This window comes from Suncus etruscus, chromosome 5, assembly GCF_024139225.1.
Source record: "Suncus etruscus isolate mSunEtr1 chromosome 5, mSunEtr1.pri.cur, whole genome shotgun sequence".
NCBI classification, from domain to species: domain Eukaryota; kingdom Metazoa; phylum Chordata; class Mammalia; order Eulipotyphla; family Soricidae; genus Suncus; species Suncus etruscus.
The window spans coordinates 90,536,261-90,551,209 of record NC_064852.1 but is presented as its reverse complement, the minus strand read 5'-3'; the positions used below and the strand labels follow the sequence as shown (position 1 = coordinate 90,551,209).

The 14,949-nt window shown below is 37.4% G+C and overlaps 1 protein-coding gene and 1 pseudogene across 1 annotated transcript in view; both read right to left on the bottom strand.

Moving 5' to 3' along the window:
• LNPK (lunapark, ER junction formation factor) overlaps positions 1 to 14,949 on the bottom strand; it is a 90,440-nt gene that overhangs the window by 14,421 nt on the left and 61,070 nt on the right. Inside the window, exons 9-10 of the mRNA XM_049773450.1 lie at positions 10,873 to 11,085; positions 522 to 627 (exon numbers count right to left, since the gene is read on the bottom strand). Of these exons, the coding sequence (XP_049629407.1) occupies positions 522 to 627; positions 10,873 to 11,085 (319 nt within the window). The remainder of the gene's footprint in view (positions 1 to 521; positions 628 to 10,872; positions 11,086 to 14,949) is intronic.
• LOC126009140 (geminin-like) lies at positions 2,842 to 3,551 on the bottom strand (annotated as a pseudogene).

Below are 14,949 nucleotides of genomic sequence, written 5' to 3'. Positions count from 1 at the left end.
GATTTATCCCCAGCACTGAATAGACCCCTAAACATCACTAAGAGCAGCCCCTAAGCACTATGTATGACCCCAGAAAGAAAACTTTGATAAGTCTTGCAATAAAAAAAATGCATGTAATGTTTAACATAGCCCAAAGATTACAATATACAAAATTCCCTTACCTATCCCAGTAACATTTATGTTAAGTGCCAAACACATATTGTCTCACGATTACTGAAATTATCACTAGGTACTAACACATAAAATTTAATTATCTAAAAATGACATTTTCACATATTGGTGTCAAAATATCTCTCTATGTGTATATATTATGCATTTTCTATATTTTATCACCACTACATTATCCAAATTTCCACTGGAAAACAAATGAATATGTATACTTCTGCATGAGCATAAAATATTAAATTGTGTTCTATTGTTAGGAAATAGCCACAAAACTGTAGAATATCTAGTATAGATAGATATGCACACCAATGATATTTTACTCATTTTTATCTGAATACAAGTCTAGTACACATTACCTGTTTTGTGGACCATCACCAACTAAATATTCAACTATTCTATCCAGAGCACCTCGTTCTCGGGGAAGAATAGGTCTTGCTAAAGGTGGACCCGGAGGATGAAGACCTAGTTAATAATGAAAAACATATAATTTACATAAATAAATACATTTACATTTTAAATCGCTTATTTAAATTTAATTCAGAACTACCTGTGCTTTTCAGAATCTATAAAAGATTTAACTAAACAGAAGTATTACTTCTTATAAATCTTTGTAGATTGCAAATACATAAAAATTTTAGAATTGACATTAAGGACAGTAGTGGAGAGTCCTGGACACTTTGGTTGTGAAGGTATAGTAAGTAACTTTGTACATCAAAGCATAAATATTGGCATTATTGCAACCATGTTACCTAAACAATAATACAAACTTTAAAACAGACAAAACTAACATAAAATAATTTATTGTGTGCTTCCTCACACCTGTAGCATATGAAAAAGTTTCCATAAGATGATTCTTGGAATTGTATATAAAAGTGTTTCCTTAGGATTGTTCTGTGACTTTTGCCCCACCTAACCCTTCCAGGTGGGGCGCTGTGGAGTTGGGAATAAATAGCTGGAGGGACAGGAGTTAAGGGTTCTTCTGTGAAAAGCTGCTGGCTGCAGGAGGATTCTTTGGCTCTCCTTGCCCGATCTTTTAAACCCTATCGTTCTGGTCTGTGTGGATTATTATTTGCTGCGGATAAATATTTCCAAGGTCTTCCCCCGAAAGGGGACAAGGGGATGGGAAGTAATTTCTCATTCTGGGGACTGTTCTTGGATTCACAAATACCCAGCCAAGATAACAGCAAAGATATCTTGCAACACCCAATTCAGAAATGGAAGCAAGATGGAGCCACGATGGGCAATGAGACAGAATCTGAGAGTGTTTGCATTTTCTGTGGCTGAGGCAAAAATCTACACCAAAAGTGAGACTTGTCTCATGATTGTTGGAGAACCCCATGCTCAGATCAAAGAGGAACTCCAGATGGAAGAGATTTGAGGACACCCCCTCATTGGAGAGGTCCAACCCAGTGACAACCACAGTCCTTAGGAGAACTCTAAGATATCAAATTCTGCCCAGGGAATGGTCAGGTGCACACCTGGGGGAGGGAAATTGGATCAACAAGTGGCAATAGGAAAATGATCTCTGGGGCAGTGTTTATCTTTTTTTTTTTAATAGTAAACTGAAGTTTATTTATAAAATACATAAGTCTAACTGAGCAAATGTTATTTACATAAAACACCATAAATTAATAATATATAGTATTTGTATTTGAATACAAAGCTCCCAGGGTTCAAACAAAGAATGTTTGATGCCAAATTTGCAATACAGTTATCTGCTCTGCTACAAAGAACTACAGTGGAGGTCCGGCAGTACACTTCTCGGGTCAAGTTAGTTAACTCATCTATGGGTTTTAAGAAAAATGAAAGACACCCTGGTAATAATAATTTTCAGACACAAAAGAGAAAAGAGCTGGAAGTTCCAGCTCACCTCAGGAAGCTCACCACAAAGAGTGATGAGTTTAGTTAGAGAAATAACTACATTTTGAACTGTCCTAATATTGAGAATGTATGAGGGAAATGTAGAGCCTGTTTAGGGTACAGGCGGGGGTTGGGTGGGGAGGAGGGAGATTTGGGACTTGGGTGATGGGAATGTTGCACTGGTGATGGGTGGTGTTCCTTTTATGACTGAAACCCAAACACAATCATGTATGTAATCAAGGTGTTTAAATAAAAAAAAAATTATAAAAAAAAAAAAAACCAATATGGGGTAGTCTTAAAAAAAAAAATCGTTGTACCTGTACAAATCTGATTGGTTTAAGTTTCAATCCTATGTTTTTGCTCCTCCCACTGAAGCAGGGTATAAAAACTCTGCTTGCTCTCTCAATAAACCTCTTGACAGGAAAAAAAAAAAAAAGTTAGTTAACTCATATACTAACAGCTTTACATCTGTGGATGAAGATAGGACAAAAACAGAGGTGTAGGGAGGACAATTTGGTGATGGGAATCCCCCCTGATTTTATGTAAATATGTACCTAAAATATTATTGTCAACAATATGTAAGCCACTATGATCAAAATAAAAATTATATTAAAAAAAAAAGAGTGGCTATAGAGGGGTCAGAGCTATAGCACAGCTGTAGGGCATTTGCCTGGAATACGACCAACCCAGGATGACCCAGATTCGATCGCCAGTATCTCATAGTCTGTTGACATACCAAGGGGCCTGGCTGAATTATATATGGATTTATGATTCCATATCTGTAAAGGTGATGTTTGAACCAGGAAAAAAAAATTCTTAAGCACATGTACCAATCTTGGAGTCTTCTACTTCAGAAACAATAATTTCCTCTTCAGAATCAAATTCCTATCTGTTGATTCAAAGTTATCCAGTGGCTTATAGGTCAGTCTCTCAATTACCCCTGCCATATACTTGACAAGTTGTGATACTTCGCCAGTTCCTTATTCTCCTTTTTCAGGAGATATTTCATTGTCTTTCTGTTCAATTTCTTTATAAAGTTTCTTAATTTCCATAAGTGCTTCATAGAGAGCCTTCCTCTGTCTTTCTGCCACTTCTATCCAATATTTATTGAGGATGGGTTTTCTGAAATTATAAGATCATACTCCTCTTGGGTGACTCTTCCAACATTTTTATTTTCACTATGTATTGGGCCAACTTCAAAGCTGGAAATCTTTAATGTTAATTGGTCATTCCAATGTTTCTTTTTGAATTAGACTTTAGTCAATTCATTTTCTTTTCCAACAAGAAGCCCATCTGCAGAAGGCTGAATCATCTTCAAAGTTCTTCTTGGAACAGGACTATTCTTTATATTTTCTTTCATTTCTTGTTTCATCTTCATAATGGAATTCATTATGAACTTTGCATGAAGCCAATCTGGATTTAATCCCTGGCATCCCATAAACAACAGCTAAGAGTCAGAAGAAGTAAACCCTGAGTACCACCTGGTGCGGCCCCCAAAATTAAATTAAATCAAAAACTCAAAATTAGGAGCCGGAGCAATAGCATAGCAGTAGGGCTTTTGCCTTGCACATGGCCAACCCCAGAAGGACTCTTATTTGATTCCAGCATCCCACAGGGTCCCCCAAGCCTGCCAGAAATGACTTCTGAGTGCAGAGCCAAGAGTAATCCCTGAGCGCCTCTGGGTATGGCTCAAACTCCCCCCCCCAAAAAAAAAACCCTCAAAACAAATGCAAGTTCTTGCTTCTGAAGATAAGAGCCTATTCTTATAGTTGTTAAAAGTAGCTATGATCATAATACTTTCAAAAACTGAGACAAGGAGCACAGTGATTGCACAGTGGATAGAATTTGCTTTGCACGCAGCAGAGCTGGGTTTGGTCCCTGTATCCCATATGGTCTCCGAACCTGCCAGGAGTTATTTCTGAGCACAGAGCCAGGAATAACCCCTGAGCACTGCTAAGTATGGCCCTAAAACCAAAACAACTATCTATCAGATAAAAGGGCTAGGTCAAGGGTCTGAGCCATTAGCCCCATTGGATTCACAGTACCGCAGGGACTCTCCACCATCCCTGAAGGGAATGCCACCGCTACCTCCAAGAGTATCCTAACTCAGCTGCTTCAACGGTATGTTTGAGTGACTATTAACTGGGCAGTGGCAGGAATAGTGTCCTAGGGCAGTGTTTTTCAATCTGCTCATGCCTGTGTCCTAGTACCTGTCTTGAGGACAGTTGCAAAACCCCGTGCTAAACAGTGATATTACTTTTGCACACCAGTGGAAAATTTTTGTGTTCTATCAATGGACAATTGACTGAGAGTTGAGCAGTTGAAAACCACTTATTTAAAGTATATCAAATGTCAGGGCAACAGGAGAGGACTGTTTGAAGTGGCACCTCCCAGCACAGTTGCAAGGCTGACATAACCCTACCAGGGGTCTCAAACTCAATTTACCTGCGGGCCGCAGGAGGCAAAGTCTGGGTGATCCTTGAGTGCAAAGTCAGTAGTAAGCCTTGAACATTGGGGGGTGTGACCCAAACAACTAAAACAAAACAAAACAAAAAAAGATTCCTCTAGGGCAGGGCCACAAAATGTTGTACGCGGGCCGCAAGTTTGAGACCCCTGCTAGGCCATCCTGCAACTGTGCAGGGAGATGTCACTACAGCTCACTCTTAGACTAGTTGAATCCCACACCTGACTGCCAGAAAGCAGGAAGTGTACCAACAGTCCAAAAGCACCTTGTGACCTTCTACAGCACAGCAAGGTGACCCTCTGTGCTTCCTTTCAGCTCCAAAACTCAAGCTCTCAGAGTACCTGAATACTCCCACTGAAAACTGGATCACACTGTGATCTGGATCACAGCAGAACAACCTATGTGCTGCACTAGAGGAACTTAATTCTCTGGTTGTCACCTGGGTACCCTCTATCTTGGTACACAGGTACCTCAGGATACACACAATTTTGAAACCTAGGCTTCCTCCAGGGATTTGTATGTTTGACTCACTGCTAGCCCCAGGCATAGCACACCATAAGTTCCTTGATTTTACCCCAGGTCAGTTTCACCTGTACTGACTTGACTCAGATCTGCCACTGAGTAACTACACTACTGGTCACCATTGATGTCTACTCAAGAGAGGTATACAGGTGCACCTGTCACCCACAGTTTTGAACATTTCTTTACAGCCAATACTCAAACTTGTTGCTACAGGCCAGGCAAGCACTTGTAGCATTTCACTATAGGATACCAACCAGGCAGTAGGTATTATACTAGATTGACAAGACTGGATGTGTTCAGGGTTGTATGGCTGAAGAGACTATACAGGTCTGCTCAATACTACCATTACTATTTGACGCCAGTGGCTGTGAATCAAAATCACCACCCAGGCTTTCTATTCAACACAATACCCATTGTAAGACACCAGCAACAGTGAGTTCTTGGTATGTTAAAGTACTGGCTCTCTAGACCTTGATTCTAAAGTTACTGTAGGGCATTTATGACCACAAATTCCCAGTATGATCATAACTATAAAAACTCAGAATCAGTCGCTATTTGGAATTTGTGATGATAAGCTCTCAATTGTTTCAAAGACCTGTGCAAAAATGGATCCTCATACATAACCTCACACAGCACCAGACATTGTAAAGAAATATAGAAATTCACCTATATTTGTGGATGAAGATAAAAACCAGACAAGAATTCCAAAGTCTTCCATGAAGCAATAATCCTAATAATATTTATTGAAATAAAGAAAACAATGAGAAAATTCCAAACTGAAAAAAATTAATTAAAGGGAGTCAACAGCAGAATGAGATTAGTCAAAGATCAAATCAGTAGCTCAAAGAAAACATAGTGGAAATCAAAAAATAGGGACAAGAGAAATAGCACAGAGGTTAAGATGCATCCAAGGCAATTGCCTGACCACTTGCCTTGTCTTGATCCCTAGCACCATATAGTCCATGACTAATATTGAATACAATTCTTAGGAGTTCCAGATGTGGCCAGGTCCCAGGTACCTGAACATCATATTCTTGTGTCTTCATATTGAAATCTCAAGCCCAATTGACCAAGAATCTCAAAGGGTTTAGAGAAAAGAAGCCTGATTTCCACGTTCCCTGAACACTGCCTAAATCCACCCTCCAAAAAGCAGATAAATAAGGGCCAATCCAAGTGATTCTTGGCCAACAAGGTTAGAAGGTTAGAAGCTAGAGACTAAGAATGTAATACTAACTTGATCCTGTGATGCAAGGTACTTGAGGTTCTTAAGGATCACACTTGACAGAGATGAAGGGCATCTAAGGCTGTACCTGGCAATGCTCAGGGGCCTGCAGGGCTGCAGGAAAAGGCAGTGCTAGGGATCAAACCAAGATTGGCAGCATGTAAAGCAAGTGGCCTTTACCCTGTAGTACCTCGTTGGCCCAAGGAAAAAGTATTATTGTAGGACAAAATGTAAGATTTATAGAACAACATCAAGAGCAACATTTCTATAACAGAGGTTCCAAAAAGAAAGAAAGGAAAAGTCTTGCTTAAAGAAGTAATAACTAAAGGCTAGGAAGATAATGCAAAGGTCAGGGGAATATGCCTTGCTTATAAAAGAAGCTGAATTGAAACCCTGGCACGACTAGCCTGCCGAGAACTGTTGTACAGAGCCCTATAGAGCTCTTAACAGTGCTGGGGTGACCCTTGTGACCCCCAGCACTGCTAGGCTCATCTGATACCACATAGCTAGTTCCTGGCCAGCCTTGCTTAGCATATCACCAGAATTAACCCTTGGGTACCCAGGCATTACTTGGGATCTCTAACTCCCCTACCCCACCAAAAAAAAAAAAAAAAAAAAGAATAAATTTTGTTTTGAACTCAGAGTTCAAAACAAAATAAAGATCACACACTATAATTAATTATAAAACCAGATTCATTGAATAAAGAAAAAATTAAAAAAAAACACCCTGGAACAGACCAATTACAAACAAGATAAAAAAAAACGGTCCACACAGGTTTAGGAAACCTTCAAAGAGGACCCAATACCAATTCTTCTCAAGGTCTCAAAAGTAACTGAAGAAACAAAAAAGTGTCTTTGAAGCTAACAATAAACCTAATACAAAAACAAAGAAATATCACCCCCAAAAAGAAAAAAAAAATTAGAGACCAATATCCTGATGATCATAATAGATTAACATACTGTTCATGATCATATGTCAAGATGAAAGTATTTATTACAGGGATGCAAGGATAGTTCAATACACACATTAACATGATATACCATATCAATAAAAGGAAATATAATCCTATGTTTATATCAATAAATACAGAAAAAGTCTGACAAAAATGCAATATCCCTATATGATATAAACTAACAAAATGGAGCTAGAGAATGGGGGGTAACATATTAAATGCTAATATCATGTTCATTGGAAAAACAAGTCTTCTCTAAGATCAGCAACAAGACGTCATCCATTCACCACTATTTTTCAGCATAGCATTGAGAGTCTTTGCCACAGCAATTAGGAAAGAAGATTTATGTTCTAAGATTTAAAATTCTTGCTTAAAGAAGTAATAACTAGAGGCCAGGGAGATAGTGCAAAGGTCAGGGGAATAAGCCTTGCTTGTAAAAGAAGCTAAATTGAATCCCTGGCACCACATAGCTTGCCAAGCACTCTTGTACAGAGCCCTAAAGACCTCTTAACAGTGCTGAAGTGACCCTTATGATCCCCAGCACTACTAGGCTCAACTGATACCACATAGCTAGTTAAATTAAAATGTTAAATTTAATTTAAAATTTATGTTCTAAGACAATTTTTTGATACTCTTAGTAAAAGAATTTTTTAGATTTTTATCAGATCAGTTAACTATTTTACCAGTAGTAATAACAATCTCATGAGAAAATATGAAATTTTCACCGCCAGAGTGGTGGTGCAAGCGGTAGGGCCTTTGCCTTGCATGCACTAACCTAGGGCGGATCATAGTTTGATCCCCTGACGTCCCATATGGTCCCCTAAGCAAGGAGCGACTTCTGAACTCATAGCCAGGAGTAACCCCTGAGCGTCACAGAGTGTTGCCCAAAACCAAACCAAAACAAAACAAAAAAACAAACAAAAACCTGAATATAAATACAAGCATTTAATTCAAACTTAACTTTGACTGGAAAATTTTACTTCTTACATACTTACAATGGATACTGTCCATAAAGGAAATATAGATACATGAAGCAATTTATTTCTTTAAAAATAACTTAAACCCCCTCCAAAAAAAAGCTTAAACCCCTTTTAAAAATAATACATCTTATATGCATGCTATTACAAATAACTATAATAAATACAAAAATATCAAGAGCAATCATTATAGGAATACTGGTCATTTTTACCAGCTTGGCAAATTATCAAGTACCTGCTGGTTATTAATATTCAAACATATGGGAGCCCTGTGGTAATACACATTAAATAGATTCTCTTCCATAAATATGGCATAATGAAAAATGAATTATTAATTTTCTCTGTAAGAAATCACTTAACTCGGGCCCGGAGAGATAGCACAGTGGTGTTTGCCTTGCAAGCAGCCGAACCAGGACCAAAGGTGGTTGGTTCGAATCCCAGTGTCCCATATGGTCCCCGTGCCTGCCAGGAGCTATTTCTGAGCAGACAGCCAGGAGTAACCCCTGAACAATGCCGGGTGTGGCCCAAAAACCAAAAAAAATAAAAAATAAAAAAAAAAGAAGTCACTTAACTCATTCTGGAAAGTACAACTAGTTTTGTACTTAAAACTTTAGTAAAATGTTTTATTTTATATTTTCTCTATAACTTTTTTTTTGGGGGGGGGGCACCTGTTGACACTCAAGGGTTACTCCTGGCTATGTGCTCAGAAATCGCTCCTGGCTTGGGGGACCAAATGGGACACCAGAGGATCAAACTGCGGTCCATCCTAGGCTAGCGCCAGCAAGGCAGACATCTTATTGCTCCACGCCACCGCTCCAACCTCATTATAACTCTATCTTAACTATATAATACACTGCTCATTATGTTACATAATTTAATAAACTTCAGCCAGGTAAAAAATTTAAGATGAATAAATTTTAATACATTTGCTTTATCAATTTCACAAAATACATGCTGTTGTGATATCCTTATGTTATATTTAAAAGTATTATTTCAATAATGGCATGCTCCATTATGGAGTCACATGTATTCCAGCCAGGGTTACATACTACTCTCCCTTTACTTTATGGGATTCATTCAACACTTGCATATTTTCTAAATAAGATTACTAAGAAATAAGTTAAAAGACTTTTTCAATCGCTATTTAAAATTATGATTTGTATATATTTCTTTTGTAGTCAGCTTTGTTTATAAATGAATAGTTTAGCTTTCTATAATCTTATGCTCCATTTTCTGAAAGAAAGCAAGGCAAAAATCTACTGTAACAACAGTATTAATATTGCTTGACTTCACTGCATAAATGTCCTGAATACATGATACACCTATGACTTACCTCAAAATCATTTTAAATTATATGTGAGCAATTAATCAAGAAAACCAAAGTAATCTAAATTATAATATGCTAAAATTACACAATTTTCTTTAATATTCAAGAATATGACATTGAGGGACCGGAGCAATAGCACAGCGGTAGGGCATTTGCCTTGCACGCACTGACCTAGAAAGGATTGAGGTTCAATCCCCCAGAGTCCCATATGATCCTCCAAGCCAAGAGTGATTTCTGAGTGCATAGCCAGGAGTAACTCGAGTGTCAAAGGGTGTGGCCCAAAAAGCAAAAAAAAAAAAAAAAAAAAAAGACATGTAAATCTATGACTAAAAAGTAATCTGCTAAGGCTGGAGCCTTACAAGCGTCCAACCTAGGTTCAATTCCCCATATTCCATATAGTCCCCTGAGCCTGTCAGAAGTAATTTCTGAGCACAGAGCCAGGAGTAATCCCAAAACAAAAACCCCAAAAAAGTTTTCAGTTAGAATACATGACTTTCATGTTCCAATTACATCCCAAGGAAAAGCTATATGGTAATATAATCTATTACACTCCAAAACGGGATCATCCTCTAGAGATTTATCATACTGCAGAAAAAGTACCCAGGGGCCAGATAGATAGCTCATTGGATAGAGTAAATGCTTTGCAAACAGGAGGCCTGATTTGACTCCCCAGTACTATATATTCACCTGAACACTGCTGGAATCAAACCCTGATTACTAAACCCTGAATCTGCTGAATGTGGCCCCACAAAATGAAGAAGAAAATAAAAGATGGGAAAAAAGGCAAAATAAAATATTATTAAAAGAAGTATGTTAATTTAATAGGACTTTATACTAAAACATCTATCAGGATATCTTAGGGTGATATGGTTTAAATTTAGAAAAAATATCTACCTATCCATTTTAACCAAACTATTACTACAGAGTAATATTCTGTATTATGTATTATGTATAAAAATGTTAATTTCGGGGGGGGGGAAATGTTAATTTCATGTTTAAAAATAAATGCAAAGGTTTTAGCAAAAAAACACAACTATATTCCAGAAGTGTTCTACCAGCAATTTGTATAAATCTGGAGTCCTTCTAAAATTGAACATAAAAAGATATGCTACACTGTTGACTACAGAATACAACAAAGTTTTATTGCCATTTAAACAAAGAAGCTATAACAGCTAAATGAGCTCAAGAAATAGGTTTCAGTATCACAAGGTGCCAGCTGTAAAGAGTTATGGCTAATTGAATATGGAACTCTTGCTTAATCAGATAACTGCTCTGCTATTTCCAAATGAAATGCCATTTCCTTGCTGTCTGAAAATGGCCCATTTTATTGGTAACCAGAGAAAACAATATAAACTGTAAATAACATTAAGTGCTCTGTTTACCCATTCCAGGTACTGAAGTAGCAGGGGATCCGAGACGTCTTGGTATCACGCTTGATGACAGACCTGGAGTCGCAGATCTTTCTGGGGGTCCACCAGGAGCTGAAGAGTCTTTTGGTGGTCCAGGAGATACCGGACCTTGAGGAGCAGGGCCCAGGCTAGAGCTTGCTGGTGCTGGAGAAAGATTTCTTTGAGCAGCAGTTCGTTGACGAATCTCTGAAAATAAGATTACCTTAAATTTTAACATCCAATATACATTAACCAATATCAAAAATAACTTAGAATTTAAAAAATTTTGTGACACCATAAAGCATTTGTAGGAACAAATGTGTTTGCATTAAGAACTCCATAGAGGGGCCCGGAGAGACAGCACAGCAGCATTTGCCTTGCAAGCAGCCGATCCAGGACCAAAGGTGGTTGGTTCAAATCTCGGTGTCCCATATGGTCCCGTGCCTGCCAGGAGCTATTTCTGAGCAGACAGCCAGGAGTAACCCCTGAGCACCGCCGGGTGTGGCCCAAAAACCAAAAAAAAAAAAAAAAAAAACCTCCATAGAGGGGTGAAGCAATCGCACACGACAGGTAGGGCGTTTGCCTTGCATGCGGCTGACCTGGGTTTGATTTCCCGGCATCCCATGTGGTCCCAAGCTTGCCAGGAGTTATTTCAGAGCACAAAGCCAGGAGTAACCCCTGAACACCACGAGGTGTGGCTCCCTCCAAAAAAAAATCCATAAATTTAACTTTGAAAACTGTCAATCCCAGAGTACTCCAATTCTAAACCTATACACTACAAGCCTTGATTTCACTCTACTGACAACATTTCTCAAAATAAACTTAAAATAAAATTACCCAATTATGTGCCATGTCTATTTACAGTAATTCTGATTTAAAATAAAGCTTACCAAAATTTGAGTAAAAATTTCAAACTGATTTTATTTATAAGATAGCCTAATGCTAAAAATAATCTGCAGTGACCAAATACTGTATAACAGAATTAATCTAAGTAGTCAGACATGCTAAAAAGTATTCTTCATTTTTTTCCTTCTTCCATTTTTGTGCCACACCCAGAGATGCGTGGAGAACCAGGTGCTTAGGATCAAACCTTTGACACTTGCACACAAAGCATATGCTCGGGTCCCTTGAGCTATCTACAGGCTCCAGAGGGTATTCTTCCTTATTAGATTCCAGTCAGATTCTCCTTTACACTGTGGTTTTATGTTTTTTTTTTTGTTTTGTTTTGTTTTGTTTTGGTAACACTCTTTGGGGTTCTATTGGGGAATATAGTTTTGCCAATTCACTCAACAAAGAAAAACTTTACTCTGTAAAGTTTTTGAGCAGCAAAACTTTATTTATTTATTTATTTATTTATTTATGATTTATTTATCATAAATAAAACTTATCTTCTTGTCACAAGAAAGTATAAGATTCTGCCATAACAGGGTTTGGCAAATGTTCCAGACACACTGAAACATAGCTACTCTCTTTTGTTTACATATTGTCTGTAGCTGCTTTACAAGAGTTGAATAATTGCAACCGAGACCATTTACTATATGACCCTTCAACAAAAAGTTTTGTGATTACCTACATGACAGTGCAAAATTAAATCACATCATTCCCATCACATAAATGTTAGAGATAAACTTCAAAATAAAAGCATTTTTAATTATACATATCATATTAACTTATCAATAATTTTAAAATAGTATGTTAAACTTATAGAAGCTAATTTTAATTGGCATAAATGATTAAAAGAAAATGCACAAACCCAGAAGCAAATACTTGACATATGGACTATTTAAAACCTAAAAAGATTTCATTTAAAATTTCATTGCAATTTTATGACTGAAACTCATTCATGAACAACTTTGTATCTGTGGGGAAAAAAACATTAACAACCTTGTAGCCACAGTGTTTAAATAATTTTTTTTAAATTTCATTACAATATAAATTTCAGCTCTAGAATCAAATTCTCAATATACTACAATTTTGTATTCAAGATTCTAATCAAGAACATTAGCTAGGGCCGGGCGGTGGCGCTAAAGGTAAGGTGCCTGCCTTGCCTGCGCTAGCCTTGGACGGACCGCGGTTCGATCCCCCGGTGTCCCATATGGTCCCCCAAGCCAGGAGTAACCCCTGAGCGTTACCAGGTGTGGCCCAAAAACCAAAAACCAAAAAAAAAAAAAAAAAAAAAAAAAACATTAGCTAGAGCTCTGGTAGTAAGGTTAGAATCTTAGTTGTAGCTACATGACATCATGTGTTGAGCTTAGAGTAGTTTCTTCATCTGTAAATATAGAACAGTAAATAAGATATTTGCTAGTCCATATTTGCTAAATCTATTATCCCAGAAAATAGAGGTTTTGTACAGTCATTTTCAAATGTCACAGAAATAATTATGGAAACCAAATAATTTTCCACTAGTATTTAGTCTCTAACCAAATTACTATAATAAATTACAAGCATGTCTTCAATACATAAATGGATGTCTTTAAATTTTGCTATTTACCAAGAAATATATATCAATTTCAGATTTTATGTGGATAAATCTATTTATCTTGATATCCTTTGCAAATTATCTCACTTAATTATCTTTTAATTTAAAAGAACACCTTAATAGATTAATAATACCACTACACATTAGAAAAGTCATTAAAATTTGCAAAAGGTACTGAGATCAGTGAGATTCAGAACTGATCACTTGAACTTTGGGGCAAGAAATGTAGCTCAGTGGTAGAGAGCATGCTTTTCACATATGCAGCCCTGGGTTTTATCCCAGGAAGCAAATAAATAAAAACAATAAACAAAACCAGACAACAAATATTATGAACTAGATAAAGTTTAACTCTTCCAGATAAATAAGTTTAACATATAATAAACTAGATTAAGTGAAATTATATTATTTTACTTCCTGAAGACGTGAGATTGATTCCTCTGAATGTAGTATACCATGAAGAAATTAACTGAAGCATTCTTTAACATCACTCATCTCCTAATATAAAAAGGGGAGGCCTGCAACTAGCAAAGAACAAGTCTAGCATTCCATTAAAAAAAGATAATTTACTAATTTCCAAATTTAACTTAGGCAAAGGGAAGAAATCACAAAAGGAATAAGCCAAATTCATCCGTAGTTCAAAATAACTAATGATCTGATACCAAATCTCTATCTTGTAAAGTATTAAATTCTATTCTTTTTAAATAGCTTAGAATGGGGCCAGAGAGATGGTACAGGGGCAAAAGGCATAATAGGCTTTGCATAAAGGCAAAACTCTGATTAGATCTCTGGTATAACGTGGTCCCCCATGCACTGTCAAAGTACAACCCTGGAGATGCCTTAGCACTCTAAGGTGGCCTGGGTGACCCCTGGGTAATCCCTGATACCACAGAGCTCATGTAACACTGCATCTATGCACTATCACATTGTACCACCAGTCAGGTTGGCCAACAATCATGGGAAGTCATCCCTTAGCTACCTGACTATCTCTTAGGAGCTCCCCCCAACCAAAATCTAAGATTTATCGACTTTAAGACACCTGCATTTCTCTATCATAATAACTCTCATAAGATTTTAGGAAAACATTCACCAAAAGATACACCAACCATTCTATCTCAATTTGTTCAAGTATCAGAAATATCCCATAAGATCAGCTCTTGACTAAAGGATATATTAACATCCTTATAAGTGACCAACTAATAAGTTCATAAAATCAAACTTACCAAGTAAAAGCATATCTAAATCTTTTTCATGTCACTCAAAAGTAACTAGAGTTTTAAAATAAGGTTAAAAAACACATTGTGGGTGAGATGGGGAAATAGTATAAGCATTAGGGTTAATGAAGAGAGTTCCAAGTTGATCAATCCCAACCCTGGCTCAATCTCTGGCATATTCCTCCCCAAACTCCAAGGACTAATAAGTATGGCCCTGGTGGCACTCAAATACCACCAAGTATGACTCCAGTAATCCTTCAGTACTACAGAGCTTGAGCAGCTTTGTCCCAGGTTCCTGTACTGACTTACAGGTCCTGCAGACTGAGAATCACTGGGAGCCACCTCCAAAACCCTTGAGTACTGCTTAGTAAGCCAGGATGA